Genomic DNA, 14,267 nt, shown 5'->3' on the forward strand with positions numbered 1-14,267 from the left:
TCCGCCTTCTCCCGCCTGTGTCCCCGCTTCACCCGCGACCAGCTGCAGCTGGTGGACACTTCCCTCAGAGACTACCAAGGGACTCTTATTCCTACCCTGGGTTCTTTCCCCATTTGGGTTGACTATGGGGACTTTCACGGCCGCCTGCCTGTCCTGATAGTACAAAAGCCCCTGCCGGCCCTGTTGGGCTTGGATTGGTTCCCTCCCCTGGGCTTGTCGATTAGGGGGATCCATAGGGTGGGTGCATCTTCCCCCTCTTTGGATGATGTCCTCGCGGAATTCGTGGATGTTTTCGATGGCCAGCTGGGCTCCTACAAGGGCACCCCCATCTCCCTTAATCTCGATCCCCAGGTTGCTCCAATTCAGCTGCAGGCTTGCAGGGTGCCTTTTGCCTTGAGGGCCAAGGTTGATGCCGAGCTGGATAAGCTGTTGGTGCAGGGCGTCCTGTAACCCGTCGACTATTCACGATGGGAGACCCCAATTGTGGTCCCTGTCAAGTCCGACGGGTCGGTCAGGATCTGCACCGACTACAAGTCGACCATCAACCTTGCCCTCCAGGCAAACCCCTATCCAGTCCCTGTTGTGCAGCACCTGCTCCATTCCTTGGGGCGGGGCTGCACCTTTGCAAAACTGGATATGGCGCAGGCCTACCAACAGCTCCCGGTGGATGACAATGCGGTGGCTGCCCAAACCATCACCCATCGTGGGACTTTTCGTTGTCGCCGCCTCCAATTCGGCGTTTCCGTGGCCCCGGGGATCTTCCAGAACCTCATGGAGCGCTTGCTCCATGGGCTCCCTGGTGTGATTCCGTATTTCAATGATGTTCTGATCGCTGCTTCCAGCCGCTCAGAACTCATCAAAATGCTCAGGAAGGTCCTCCTTCGTTTAAGGGGCGCGGGTTTAAAATTGAAACGCAGCAAATGTTTGTTTGCTGTGCCTAGGGTGGAGTTCTTGGGCTTCTTGATTGACGCCCAAGGGATCCACCCTACACCTTCTAAGGTTACTGCCATCAGGAACGCCCCTACTCCCTCCTCCAAGGTGGAGTTACAGGCGTTCCTGGGGCTTCTCAATTTTTATGCACCTTTCGTGCCGCACAAGGTGTCACTAGTTGAGCCGCTGCATCGGTTGCTTGACCGATCCGCAGCTTGGTGCTGGGGCAGCTGCGAAGCGCATGCGTTCGTGGCTGTCAAAGACACGCTTACGTCAGCGGCTGTCTTAGTACAGTACAGTGACAAGCTGCCGCTGACGTTGGCCTCTGACACCTCCCCTTATGGTCTGGGGGCTGTCCTGAGCCATGTCCTCCCAAATGGCTCAGAGGCCCCCATGGCTTTCTACTCCTGGACACTCTCCTCTGCAGAGCACAATTACAGCCAGATCGACAAGGAGGCTGCAGTGTCTGGGATTAAGAAATTCCACGACTATCTGTATGGTCGGCACTTTACCCTTGTCACTGACCACAAGCCTCTCCTTGGGCTTCTGGCAGGCGACAAGCCGACCCATCCCATCCTCTCCCCCAGGATGACCCGCTGGATGGAATTCCTGGCGGCGTATCTTATACGCTGCTCTACCATCCGGGCAAGCAGCTGGGGCATGCCGATGCTCTTAGCCGCTGCCCCTTGCCAGACTCTGATCCGACCACAGTGCCTTCTCTCTCTGTTCTTTTGATTGCCTCCTCGGGCCTTCCCCTCACTGCCGCGGACGTAGCGGCCCACACTAAGGCCGACCCAGTTTTAGCTCAGGTCTGCTCCTGGGTCCTCCAGGGTTGGCCTCTGGGGAAGGTGGCTGATAGCTTCCGGCCTTTTAAGGCCCGTCAAGCCGAATTGTCTCTCCATAGCGGGTGCCTCATTTGGGGAGATTGGGTGGTGATTCTTCCCATTCTGTGCTCCCAGGTCCTGTCTCTGCTCCACAAGGACCACCTGGGCATAGCGCGCATGAAGGCGTTGGTGCGCAGCTATGTCTGTTGGCCCTTGCTGGACACAGAGATAGAAGCCTGGGTCGACTGCTGTTCTACCTGTCAGCTCTCCCATCCCAACCCCCTGGCGGTGCCTACTTGCGAGTGGGAGGCTCCTAGAGGCCCGTGGTTGCGTATCTACATCGATTTCGCCGGCCCCTTCCATGGCCAGACATTCCTGATTGTGGTGGATGCCTACTCTCACTGGGTGGAGCTGGTCCTTATGACCTCCACCTCAGCTGAGAGTAGTGTCAGGGCCCTGCGCCGGTTGTTCACAACCCACGGGTTGTCGGACATGATAGTCTCTGACAACGGGCCCCAATTCGCTTCTACCACTTTCCAGGAATTCCTGGCCTTGCAGGGTATCCGGCACGTGCCCTGCAATGGCCGGGTGGAGCGTGCGGTCCGCTCGGCCAAGGAGGCGCTTGGCCTGATGGACCAGGGCGATTGGCCGGCGAGGGTGGCGGTTTACCTGTTAAGCCAACACTCTACCCCCTGCCCAACGACCAACAAAAGCCCCGCAGAGCTGTTGATGGGTCAGCACCTGCAGAGCCCCCTGGATAAGCTTTATCCGCTCTATTCAGGGGAGCAGCCGTGCAACCTGGGGGTCTCCCCTTCCTGCTCTTTTTTAGTGGGGGATTTGGTTTGGGCCCGTTCTTTCTCAGGGGACACTAAATGGGTGGCTGCCTCTATTCTGTCCATAACCGGCGCCTGTTCTTACAGGGTCGGACTGGCCGATGGATCCGAGTGGAGGCGCCACGTGGATCAGCTAAGGAGGCGTCTCCCCGCTGAGACCAGCTTCCCATCTGATCCAGGGGCCAACGACACAGCTGCTTGCCAGCTGGTCCAAAGTTTCCAGTTTGAGGCCTTTCCCCAGGCAGGCCTCCCCTACTCCAACGTTGCAGGATTTCCACCTGCCAGTTACATGCCTCAATCTGTGTTTGCCCAACCAGTTTCTCGCAAAAGGGCCTTTTCTCAAGCAGGCCCCACCTATCCGGACGCCCCCTGTTGGCCGGCGTTCCCGTCACAAACTCAAACCAGTCAAGCCCTCTTTCTCAGTTTCAACGACAATACATCACCGGTTGCCGCCTCCCGACAAGGCGACTCCACCCGTTGCTGCACCCCACGGCCTGTGCTACCTGATGCGTTGCACCCGCCTTCTGGGCCGTCCCAAGATGGCGTTGCTCGGAGCTCCACTCCCTTCAGGGAGGAGCTACAACGAGCAGGACTCACCCGTCCGATGACTCCTGTAGAACTGAGGCATTCTGGGCGGATCCGGCACCGCCCTGCCTATCTTGCTGACTACGCATGCTCCAAATACTGAGCATGTGCTCTCACTCGGGGGGAAGGGGTGTTGAGGACTCGGAAAGTCCTCGACATACAACCAGGCAGCTAGCAACAAGCCAGGCTGCGCCCTGATTGGCTGGGGCGCAGCATCGCATGTTGCTAGCTGCTAGAGGCACCCTGATTGGTTTAGGCGCAGCGTCATCAGTTGCTAGACACTAAAGCGTGCCCATTGGCTATCCCTGCTCTGACAGCTTGTTTAAATAGCTGTCAAGCAGGGATGGTGCTGAATCACCTGTAAATAGTTTCTGTTATAAATAAACCTCTTGTTCAACAGTCCTGGCTCTCATCTCGTCTTTCCCGCCGATCCTCTAAATGGCCAACTCAATGTCACTCACGTCAATGGGTGCTTTGCCTCAGCTCCTACAATGTAATAAGGGTTAACCGGAGAGTCAGTTTCTGTAAGCAGGGCAATAAAGATTAGGCTAGAAACAACACCAGAATATTTTCTTCCTGCCTTCCTTACAGGATTACTGTAAAGTGGAAAAAAACAAAATGAGATTTTTTCCAACAACCGGTTCTCCAAACTGCTTGGAATGAAATAACTGGTTCTCCTGAATAGGTGTGATCTGGCTGAATTCCACCTCTGTAGGTTGATAAATAAATAAATAAAGTCTTATAAAAACGTTCACTGTCTTAAATGTTGATGTTTGGAAACTTTGAACAAAAGTATCAAAACCTGATAAGATTCTAAGTAAGATTGGCAAAATCTTGTATAACATTGCAAACTTGTGAAAAAATGGCTACTAAAAGATTGTTGGCAACTAACATATACAATTAATTTATTATAACATTTTGGTTTTTTTGTGGAAATTGAATACTAAAATAACATCGGCATTCAGTATTAAAGGCTGCTCTGTAATGATTTCAGTTTTTTAAACCTTCCAGTCTAAAGGAAAATAACTAAATGAAAATTACCACCAGAGAGACTAATATACACTAATACAATTATAACCTCTTAAGAAGAATCTAGGAACTATTTATGTCTGATTCATTTATGAAGTATCTTTATTGTTAGTTCTTTAATAGAAATTGCTAAAATAGATTTAAAAAGAATTTTATGCTATTAAATTCATCTAAATATTGATCTAAATATTCTTCCTGTATATATTTAGGTATAGGTAGTCTTCAATTTATGACCCCAATTGAGCTCAAAATTTCTGTTGCTAAGTGAGACATTTGTTAAGTGACTTTTGCTCCATTTTACAACCTTTTTGCCACAGTTGTTAAGTGAATCACTAAATTGTTAACAACAGAGTTAAGTGAATCTGGCCTCCCAAATGAATTTGCTTGTCAAAAAGTTATAAAAGTGATCATATGAGCCCAGGACACTGTAAGCATCATAAAAATGAGTCAGTTGCCAAGTGTCTGAATTTTGAGCACATGATTATGGGGATGCTACAACAGTTGTACAGGTGAAAAATTATCATGTCACTTATGATTTTCTTTCCAAGAATTAAAATCACGTTTGATATGGCACTTGTATTGAAATAGATTTAAACTATATTATGTTATTGGCCCTTGTCTGACCCTTTACTAAATGTTCTGTTTCAAAATATATTTTTTCTATTCTGATATTACTGACCTACAATTAGTTTTCTGATTGTAAAGTATGGAATTTGGAAGTTAAAAATAACATACATAGATTGAATTTTGGTACAATTATTTAAATGAATAAAAGACCACCCTGAAGCTTTCAAGATTTCGTTTCAGTTCTCTGCTTCAAAGCATTATTTTTTTGTTATTCTCTGAGGGTCTGCAAAAATGATCACTTCTGTTGTTACCAGACCAATGCATTTCACAGAATAAAAAGAAACATGTGATACCTAATCTTTACACTGCAATCGTGTGCATAATTGCTTAGAAGTAAGCTCCACTGATCAGAAATGAGAATTTTTGCAGAAGCATGCATAACATTGGTCCTTTTTCTGTTTTGTAAAACCATTTGTTTTAGCTAAACTAAGTTTGCCTATAATTGCCTCCATTAAATGAAAATTATTGTCTTAGCTGGTGGCTTTTAGAGTTTGTCTCCATGCTACTTTCTGCTCTATTGGTTTTACATTGTGCCAAAGGTTATAGGCTAAATCAAAGTGTGTCAATATTAACAATGTTAATAATACAGTATTTTTCTTCTGTGTATTAAACTGTTAATGGAAAGCCTTTCTTTCTGCATTGAATATTTCAACTCCTACATATTATCTAAATAGCCAGTATTCTTTAATGAGAAAGTAAGATCTTTATTATGGTCAAAGACCAGCAATATACATTTGTCTTTACACTATATTAAAAATACTAACATTAAAATATAATTAAAAGTATTTACATTAAAAGTGGATAATAACACTTTTTTCTCTTCAGATCGTATAAATCTTTAATGAGATTATGTGGGAAAATAAGGAGGACAAATTTCAAAGATTCTCATGCTTTGGGTAAGCTGTTCTTAATTTTCTGTATGCTTAATATAGGTACTCCTCAATTTAAACATTTTGTTTAATGACTGTTCGAAGTTACATCAGCACTGGAAAAAATGAATAATGTCCATTTTTCATATGATCACTGCAGCATTTTCAAACTCACGTGATCAAAATTCAGGCACTTGGCAAATGAATCATACTTATGATGGTCATTGGTGGCTTTTTTTAAAGTAGTCGATGGGGAAGTCAGATTCACTTAACAATCATGTTACTAACTTAACAACTGCAGTGATTCTCTTAACAACTATGGTAACAAAGGTTGTAAAATGGGCAAAACTCACTTAAGAACAAAAATTTTGGGGTCAATGTTTATGGTCATAAATTGAGGACTATCTATAAGCTTAATAGCAATAATAATAATACCTTAAATATAGGGGTTTGTTTTAGTGGTAGGATTCAAAAATGTTTACTACCAATTCTGTGGGCATGGATTTGTGGGTGTGGCTTGGCTTGGTGGGTATGGCAGGGGAAGGTTACTGCAAAATCCCCATTCCCTCCTGATCAGCTGGGACTCAGGAGGCAGAGAATAGATGGGGCGGGGCCAGCCAGAGACGGTATTTACCGGTTCTCTAAACTACTCAAAATTTCCGCATCTGGTTCTCCAGAACTGGTCAGAACCTGCTGAATACCACCACTGGTTTGTTTGCATGCTGAATTTTTTTTTAATTAAATTTTTTTAATTTTTAATTTAAAACAAATACTATAGAAAGTGTATCAATTGGTTACAAGTAGACTTTTGTGCATCTCTTCCACAGTCAACAAACATAATTCATGTTAACTCAAACGTTTTAACTCAAATATTCATACATGTCACCATCATCATATATCCATTTTCATTTGATTATAATTGTTATTAAATAATAATAATAATAATAATAATAATAATAATAATAATTTTTGTTACTTAAACAACACATGCCCACACCAGTGGGAAAAGAAAAAATCAAAACACAAAAAAGACAAAAAACAGAAAACAAGGCAGGGGAAAACAAAAGAAAAACAAAAGAAAAACAAAAAAGAGACCCCCCCCCCAAAAAAAACCACAGGTATATATTATAAAAAAAGTATATCAGCTGGTTACAGCATGTTTTGGTGCTTCTCTTCCATTAATTCATATTAATTCAAATATCTTAACTCAAATGTTTACCATATTGACATCATTATACCTCCACTTTTAGTTAACTACAGTTATTTAAACATCCTTCATCCTTAACTATGCCAAAGAATTAATCCATAACCACATGCTGACATCTCATTTACTTGTTTGTAAAATCCTCTATTAACATCAAATCCTCATATCCTATTTTAGCTGAACATCCATAACATTTAATACCAAAAATTCCATCTTCCATGCGGTATAGTTTATTATCATTCTCCCTTCTTTATGTAGTTATATCGTATATCGTAACATTTTCCCCATATTAATTAACATTTAACTGTATATATTTTATTTTATTTTTTAATAGTGATAATTATTGTGATTAATAACCTTTGTATATGGTCCAAAAATATTTCCAACCCTCCTTTCTCATATTCAATTATTATTTATCATATCAACTCCACATTATATACATTACTATCAATATCAATTATTATTCAGCTATATCTATTACAAATAAGAATAATTAGATTTAGCCAATTTTCAATTGTATTCTTCCATCTATCAGCCTGTCTCTCCAATAACAAAACCTCCTTAGTCCTATTGCCATTCTTGGAACAAGTTCACCAAACGTTTTTATAAGCAAGTCCAAACAGGAATATCTTCGCACCTTTTTGCTTAGGATGCCTCTGATGTAATAACGTTGTCCTCGGCTTGTTGCACTTTTCAGTTTGTCTTTAATTTTCAAGGGTGGTATCGAAAATTCTGCAAATAATGTTTCATAAAGTATAGATTCTTTAATGCTTCTCATTCCTCCTGCGCTCTGTCTTTTGAAATAAATCTTCTGTATGGCTGCCCCCCTTTCAAGCATTGCATCTCTTTCTCCCTCCGAAGTAAACCAGACGCCCGGCGTGTCAGCAAGTTGAGAAACTTCCTTTCTAACATTCTTCATTTGTATTTCAGGAGCATTCAAACATTCAACGTTCTCACTTTTTTCTTCATATTTTAATGTTAAAAACAACAAATAGTCCAGTTTTTTTCAGATTTTTCATATGTGTCAAACAACTTTTGAAATGTGGAGAAAATCATTTGAAAGGAATCATTTGAAGCATGTATAGACGCCATGTTGTGACGCAGCTAGATTTGCAAGTAAGAACACGCTGGGAGCTGTGCAATCTTATCTGATCTTAGACCAGCACAGCCAAGCAGTAAAAGTGTCAAGTTGTAAGAAGCCAAATTATAGTAAATTGGTTTACAGCCCACTTAGGGAGAGTCAGAGGGAATGTTGGAGTAAAGTAATCTTTCCTTTATCCACGTAAACAGCATTCAAAACATTTAAGAAATAGGGTAACCACCGACCATAAACCCATTAAAAAAAACAATTCGCCGCTAGATTCTTCTGTTCCTTGGTTTCAATTAGCTTGAATTTTAATGCGGACCGTATCTCTTTGAGTAATAAAATCAGCTTACCAGTTGAAAATACTTCCACCATTCTTAGGGGCAACCTGCAGTTTCGGTTAGCTTACAGCTAATCCAGAAGGAACTGGCAATGGAGGTTAAATTCCAAGCCCCCAGGGACCTTGCGAACATCTCTGGGGTCACTGGATCTCCCCCAACCTTTCACTGTCTCTCCGGGACAGCTTGGGTTCAAAAATGAACCGTCCAAATCCTTCGGAATAGAGGAATTTCAGGAGTAGCCTGAAAATCCGTCTTCTCACTGCTAAGCCCCGCCTTCTTCCAATGCATGCTGAATTTTTGAATGAATTCTGTCAATGGTAAACTATCCTGAAATGAAGTGATTGGTTATTGGTCCACTTGTTCAGAAAAAAAATAGTGTTTTCTACAGAAGTGTTTTCTGCAGCATGCAAACTCCAGGTCTTCATCACAGGAACCACCCTGTCTATACAGCTAACTTTCAGCTTTTTCTCATTTTGAAGTTAAAAACATAGAAATTATAATTTATACTTAAAATAAATTTAATAAATAATCAAAACCTAATGATTCTCTAAAGAATAAAATTAGAAAATTCCAATTCTATATATTTTGTATTCATACATAGGGTGAATTCCTGACTGATTGAACTGGAGATGATAGACATTTGAGGATTTGTGGCACAAAAATGATATACTTTAGTCTATTCTTAAGCAGGATGCTAAGGACATAAAAGAATTCTTACAGAGTGCTCTAATAGAAGAGTCGACCCCTGCTATGTTTGACACAGAAGGCAATGATCTATCTTGGTGTCATAGTCATGGATTTAATGAGGCTCATAAGCACAGGCTGTAGATCAGAAATCATTGTGCTAACTGCTCAGATTAATCAAGATGACACTTGCTAAAATCTTATATAGAATAACAGATGCAAAACTACATCTAATGTGCAGATAGTTTGAGCCTGAAGTGTACAACTTTTAATTAAAATTTAACACAATAGAATTTCAAATACCACATATTTAAATTAGGATTACTGCCAAACGTCTAAAATGGAAATTGCCCTAAGTCTATCACTGTTCCAAAATGACATAGTATTTTACAATAGCCATATGTAGTAAAATCTGAATTACTTGTCAAAACTTTTGCTTGTTGATCTGAAAATGTGTAAGTGTCACTGGCTGTTTCTTGCCAACAAATGTTCTGTCAAGAGTATCATATCCTGGGATTAATGTTCTCTATATTGTTCTTATGATGGCCCATTTTGGCAAGAGAATTGGAGAACAGCATCAAAAACTAGCAAAGTTGCAAACAAGTAAGAGAAGAGTAAGCCATAAACTAGCTCTAAAAATGAAAAGTAATAAAGTAGTAAAATGATCAGCATGTTTTATTAAAACCTTACTTTGAAATGCCGAAAAACAATCCTATATAAAAAAGAAGCAAATAATAAAATAGATGGTTTATTTTCTATACATTGTAGTTGCTACGTGGTTGTTTTTTTTAATATACCATTTGGAGGCTTTATTGATTTATTCCAAACTATTTTTACTATTGAAGTTGGAGGAGAAAATGTCTCTGCTTGAACATTATTCTGTATCTCATGAAACATTGGCTAAGATGTAGAAATACATTTGGATAACACTTTTCTTAATTTTCAAAGAAGTTTGCCATGCAGTATGGAGAAAATCAAGAAAGTTGTTTTTAAAAAAATCCAAAGGCCCATTCAGGACTAATTGCATACTCTTTTAGATCCTGTCCATTATGTAAGTGAATACAAATTAAAGTTCACAAGCCATTAAAATAACTTAAATAAATAAATTTAGCTGACAACAATTTCCTTCAAAATCCAAAAAATTGTCAGGGCAAAGATCTTCATTGATGTTGCTTTTGCTTCACAAATCTACTCAAGCATCCTAGCATTTCCCAGCTTTAGGGCCTCTTATGTCAAAGATAATGTCTATCATTCTAAAGAATATGGTTAAGGATGGCATGAATTCTATGCATACCTTGGGATTAGAAGTTGGGGAAAACTGTTTTAGAGAGAGAAAATAAAGATCATCTTTAACAACCTCTTTAGACATTTAGGTAATTGTCACAAAATTTTTCATACAAGATCCTTAAAATGGAACGTGAGAACTTTTTGTGTAAAATAAACTGCCATTTCTTACATGTAATATGGTTCATGTGCAGCAGATAATTATCATGTCATTTTTTCTGTGTCACTTTACTGATGCTTAATTTATTAACCAATTTCTAATTTGATTTTTTTAAAATTTAAGTGATACTTATTGTTTACATCAGTAGCAGGACATAAGTAAAATGTCAGCAATTGCAACTCTTTAATCTGGCTTCTGCAGGGCCTCAGGAATCCATCTCTTGATGGATGACCCTGATTCCTACTAGAAAAGACACAATATAATTTTTCCCTGTCTTTTAAAAATTATTTAGAAAGTGTTTAATAGTGAAAATTGTATTCAGAAGCTTCCAAGCGGCAAACTCTTTTGATTTCCATCCTTCTAAACTCCCAGACTTCCCAAATCACTTATTTTTTTCTTACTTTTATTTTTATAAACATCTCAAGGTAGCAAACATACCTAATATTCCTTCTGCATCCTATTTTCCCCATAAAAACAATCCTGTCAGGTGGGATGCGCTGAGAGAAAGTGACTGGCCCAGCCACCCAGCCAGCTCTCATACCTAAGGCAGGACCAGAATTCACTGTCTCCTGGTTTCTATCTTGGTATCTTAACCACTAGCTCATACTGGCTGTTTTGGATAAAATTTTGGGAGTTGAAATTTTTAATGGTGAGATTGAAACTGGTTTGATACCCAGAAGGATTCCGTTCCCATCCTTAATTTTAAAATAAAACTGGGGGGAGGGGGGAATCTCATCATTGTGAAATTTCAGCCATATTACCTCAAGGTTCTGGGAAAGTGTGAATGAACAATTGGAAACTCTATTGAGTTGACAGGCCTGATAATACATTGTTTAATAAAGTGCAAAAGTAAAATGATGTAAAGCTGATATTTTTGTAGATTGTATTTGTCTCATGTAGTCCTAACCAATTGATTCTCAATAATGTTATAACTTGTTCACAGGCCTGTTTCAATAGAGATTTCTCTATCAGGATGTCAAACAAAATATAAAATACTTTGAAATGATTATTTTCAAATATTCTCTTTATATTTTTGTTATTTTTAACTTAATCTACCAGAAAGTTCTTTAAATATAATTACTATTATACTTTGCTTCCAGAAGGGACTAAGCAGTTTAATATTCCCTCTGTAGTATAGTCAACTGAATTATAATGTGCTAGGATTGCAAACACATTGTAGTCTTAGTTTTTCTTGCAGTCTACAGATCATTTTCACATTGCATTTTTGTCAGCTATAACATCCTGCGGTGTTTTGAGTGGCAGAAGAAAGGAATTTAAATTAATAATTTTCTTCTGATGCTCTGAGTTGCAAGTAAGGTTAATTTTTAGCATACTTTCGGATTGAGCATATTTTACTTAAACCCACTGGTAAGAATCTGTCTTTTAAGGTTTGCCTTAATTGGTGTCTGTGAAATTGGCAAATAGATTAATATATATTGTACACTGTATAGCTTTTGATAGGAGTTATTTTTAGATTTACATATAAAAGTATAGCTTAGAATGAATAATTTTTATTAGCTTCCTCTGGTAGTATATTTGTTCATCATCCTGTCTCCAAAAGGGTTTGGTTTAGTAGTCTATCTTATTACCCTTGCAGTGCAAATTCTGTTATTTGCCTTTTCAGCACACCTTACATATGCAATCAGAGAGCTCCATAAATAAGTCCTTGAAAAACTAAACATTGAGCCAATGGGAAAAGTGATTATTTAATCTAGCTGGTAGACAGGACACAGGCAAAAAATCAGGTACTGGAGGTTTTTTTAAGATACTACTTTCAACTAAATGGTATGTGTGAAAATAGCATAATGATATAACCAAAGTAGATGAGGATGGAATTTTCATTGTTAGGAATCTGGCTAACCAGCTTCTGATATTTTCCAGTAACTATCTTTTGGTGTAATGTAGATGGAGAGCTCCACAGAGTGCACAAAACATCTCTTATTGTGCTATGAGTAAACATGAGTACCAGTGCTCATGTTGGATCCTAAAAAGTGGGCTGTGCCAGTGTCTGTAGGTGTGTTTTCCTATATAAAAAAAAGAAAGAGGATAGGAAAGTTTCTGGGAGAAAAGATTGAACAAACCCTCATGTAGATGAGTTTTATACTACTGTTTTACAGACCAAAATAAAAATAGAAAATATTAAAAAGAATTCACTTTTCCATAAGAATTCACTGTTGGAGAAAGAAGGAGCTAGAGGGTTGAATAATTATTGACTCATGGATAAGGTGACCAGACGTCCCGATTTCAGCAGGACAGTCACGCTTTATAACAATTGGTCCTGTGTCCCGGGGAGTTTTTAAAAAGTCCTGATTTTCTGGCTTCATGTTGAAAGCCCAGTGGATTTGCTTAAGAAATCCTAACCGGGGCAGACAAAAGACACTCTGTCTAACTAACCTCTTTCTCTGTCTCAGTACTTTCATTGAAGATATTAAAACGTTAAAGCAACAAAGCGGACCCCCCCCCCGCCCCTTTTACCTCATTTTATAAGAAAAAATGACCAAGTACCATAGAGCTCCAGGAAATGCTTGGCTAGAGAAGCTGCGAGTGTTACTTCCTGGATTTTCTGGAGGGGAGGGGCACGGAGGTTGGAGGTCGGCTCGTGTGGAAAAAATGGTGGCAAAGTTTCTTTGAAAAATATTTCCCTGACTAATTTCACCATTTTAATTTGCTCAGTTCTTTGTATTAACACCTATATCATTCTGGATTGACTTGGAGTGCTCACTTGTGCCTGCTGGTAAATGAACTGGGTTTTTTTCTTTTATTTTTTAATGTATTTTAAAATAATATTTTATTTATTGTGCATAGGATTCTTTAAAAGTTTTATTCTGTGTGGATTCTTTTTTTAAATTGTCTTAGACTATTTAAAAAAAGATTCTATCCAAAATAAATTGAAGTGAAACCATTTTTAAAAATTCTATGCACAATACTTTGATATGTTTTACTTCAATTTATTCTGTGTGGATTCTTTTTTTAAATTGTCTTAGACTATTTAAAAAAAGATTCTATCCAAAATACAAAATACCAGCTGCAGTTATTCACTTAAGAACTGTGGCAAGAAAGGTGGTATAGTGACCAAAGTTACAATGGCATTGAAAAAAGTGACTGATGACCATTTTTCACACTTAGTGACTATTTTCACACTTAGCGACCATTGCAGCATCCTCATGGTCACGCGATCAAAAGTTGATGTTTGGCAACAGATTCGTATTTATGATGGTTTCAGTGTCCTGGGGTCATTTTCATTGCCTTTTGACAAAGTCAAATGGGGAAACCAGATTCACTTATGTTACTAACTTATCAGCTGCAGTTATTCACTTAAGAACTGTGGCAAGAAAGGTGGTATAGTGACCAAAGTTACAATGGCATTGAAAAAAGTGACTGATTACCATTTTTCACACTTAGCGACCATTTTCACACTTAGTGACCGTTGCAGCATCCTCATGGTCACTTGATCAAAATTTTGATGTTTGGCAAGAGTTACAATTTATATTTGTAAATTGTAGTTATGTTGAAATTAAAAAAAATTACAATTCTATTTTTGCATTATATGAAAATTTTTGTTGCTCCGTATAAAATTTTTAATCAAGCCCCCACCCCATCCACCGCCCCGGTCAAAGGTGTCCCTCTTTATCAATCTGAAAATCTGATTACCTTACTCATGGAAGAGCTTTGATTAAAGTTTTTTGCTCACTTTTCCTCACTTTTATATTTATGCCCTTCTGAATATTTTTTCCCTGCTGATTCAAATGACAGCTCTTTGTTCCTGTTTCCTACCTTCAATATATCTGATAAATATTGTCGCAATGATTTCAT

General features: G+C 39.5%; 1 protein-coding gene across 3 annotated transcripts in view; it reads left to right on the plus strand.

The window, feature by feature from the left end:
- Positions 1 to 14,267, plus strand: part of CHST9 (carbohydrate sulfotransferase 9) — a 70,295-nt gene that overhangs the window by 8,950 nt on the left and 47,078 nt on the right. The window contains exon 2 of one of the 3 annotated variants that reach the window (XM_087707136.1): positions 5,654 to 5,724. The exons of 1 other annotated variant lie outside the window; for it this stretch is intronic. In XM_087707136.1, the coding sequence (XP_087563262.1) occupies positions 5,654 to 5,724 (71 nt within the window). Of the gene's footprint in view, positions 1 to 5,653; positions 5,725 to 7,915; positions 8,018 to 14,267 lie in introns of those variants that run through there. One more of the 3 variants, XM_087707138.1, reaches the window with a different exon arrangement.

The sequence above is a fragment of the Thamnophis sirtalis genome, unplaced genomic scaffold (genome assembly GCF_051295495.1).
Source record: "Thamnophis sirtalis isolate CommonGarterSnake01/CBP01778 unplaced genomic scaffold, rThaSir2_p1.2 scaffold_2, whole genome shotgun sequence".
NCBI classification, from domain to species: domain Eukaryota; kingdom Metazoa; phylum Chordata; class Lepidosauria; order Squamata; family Natricidae; genus Thamnophis; species Thamnophis sirtalis.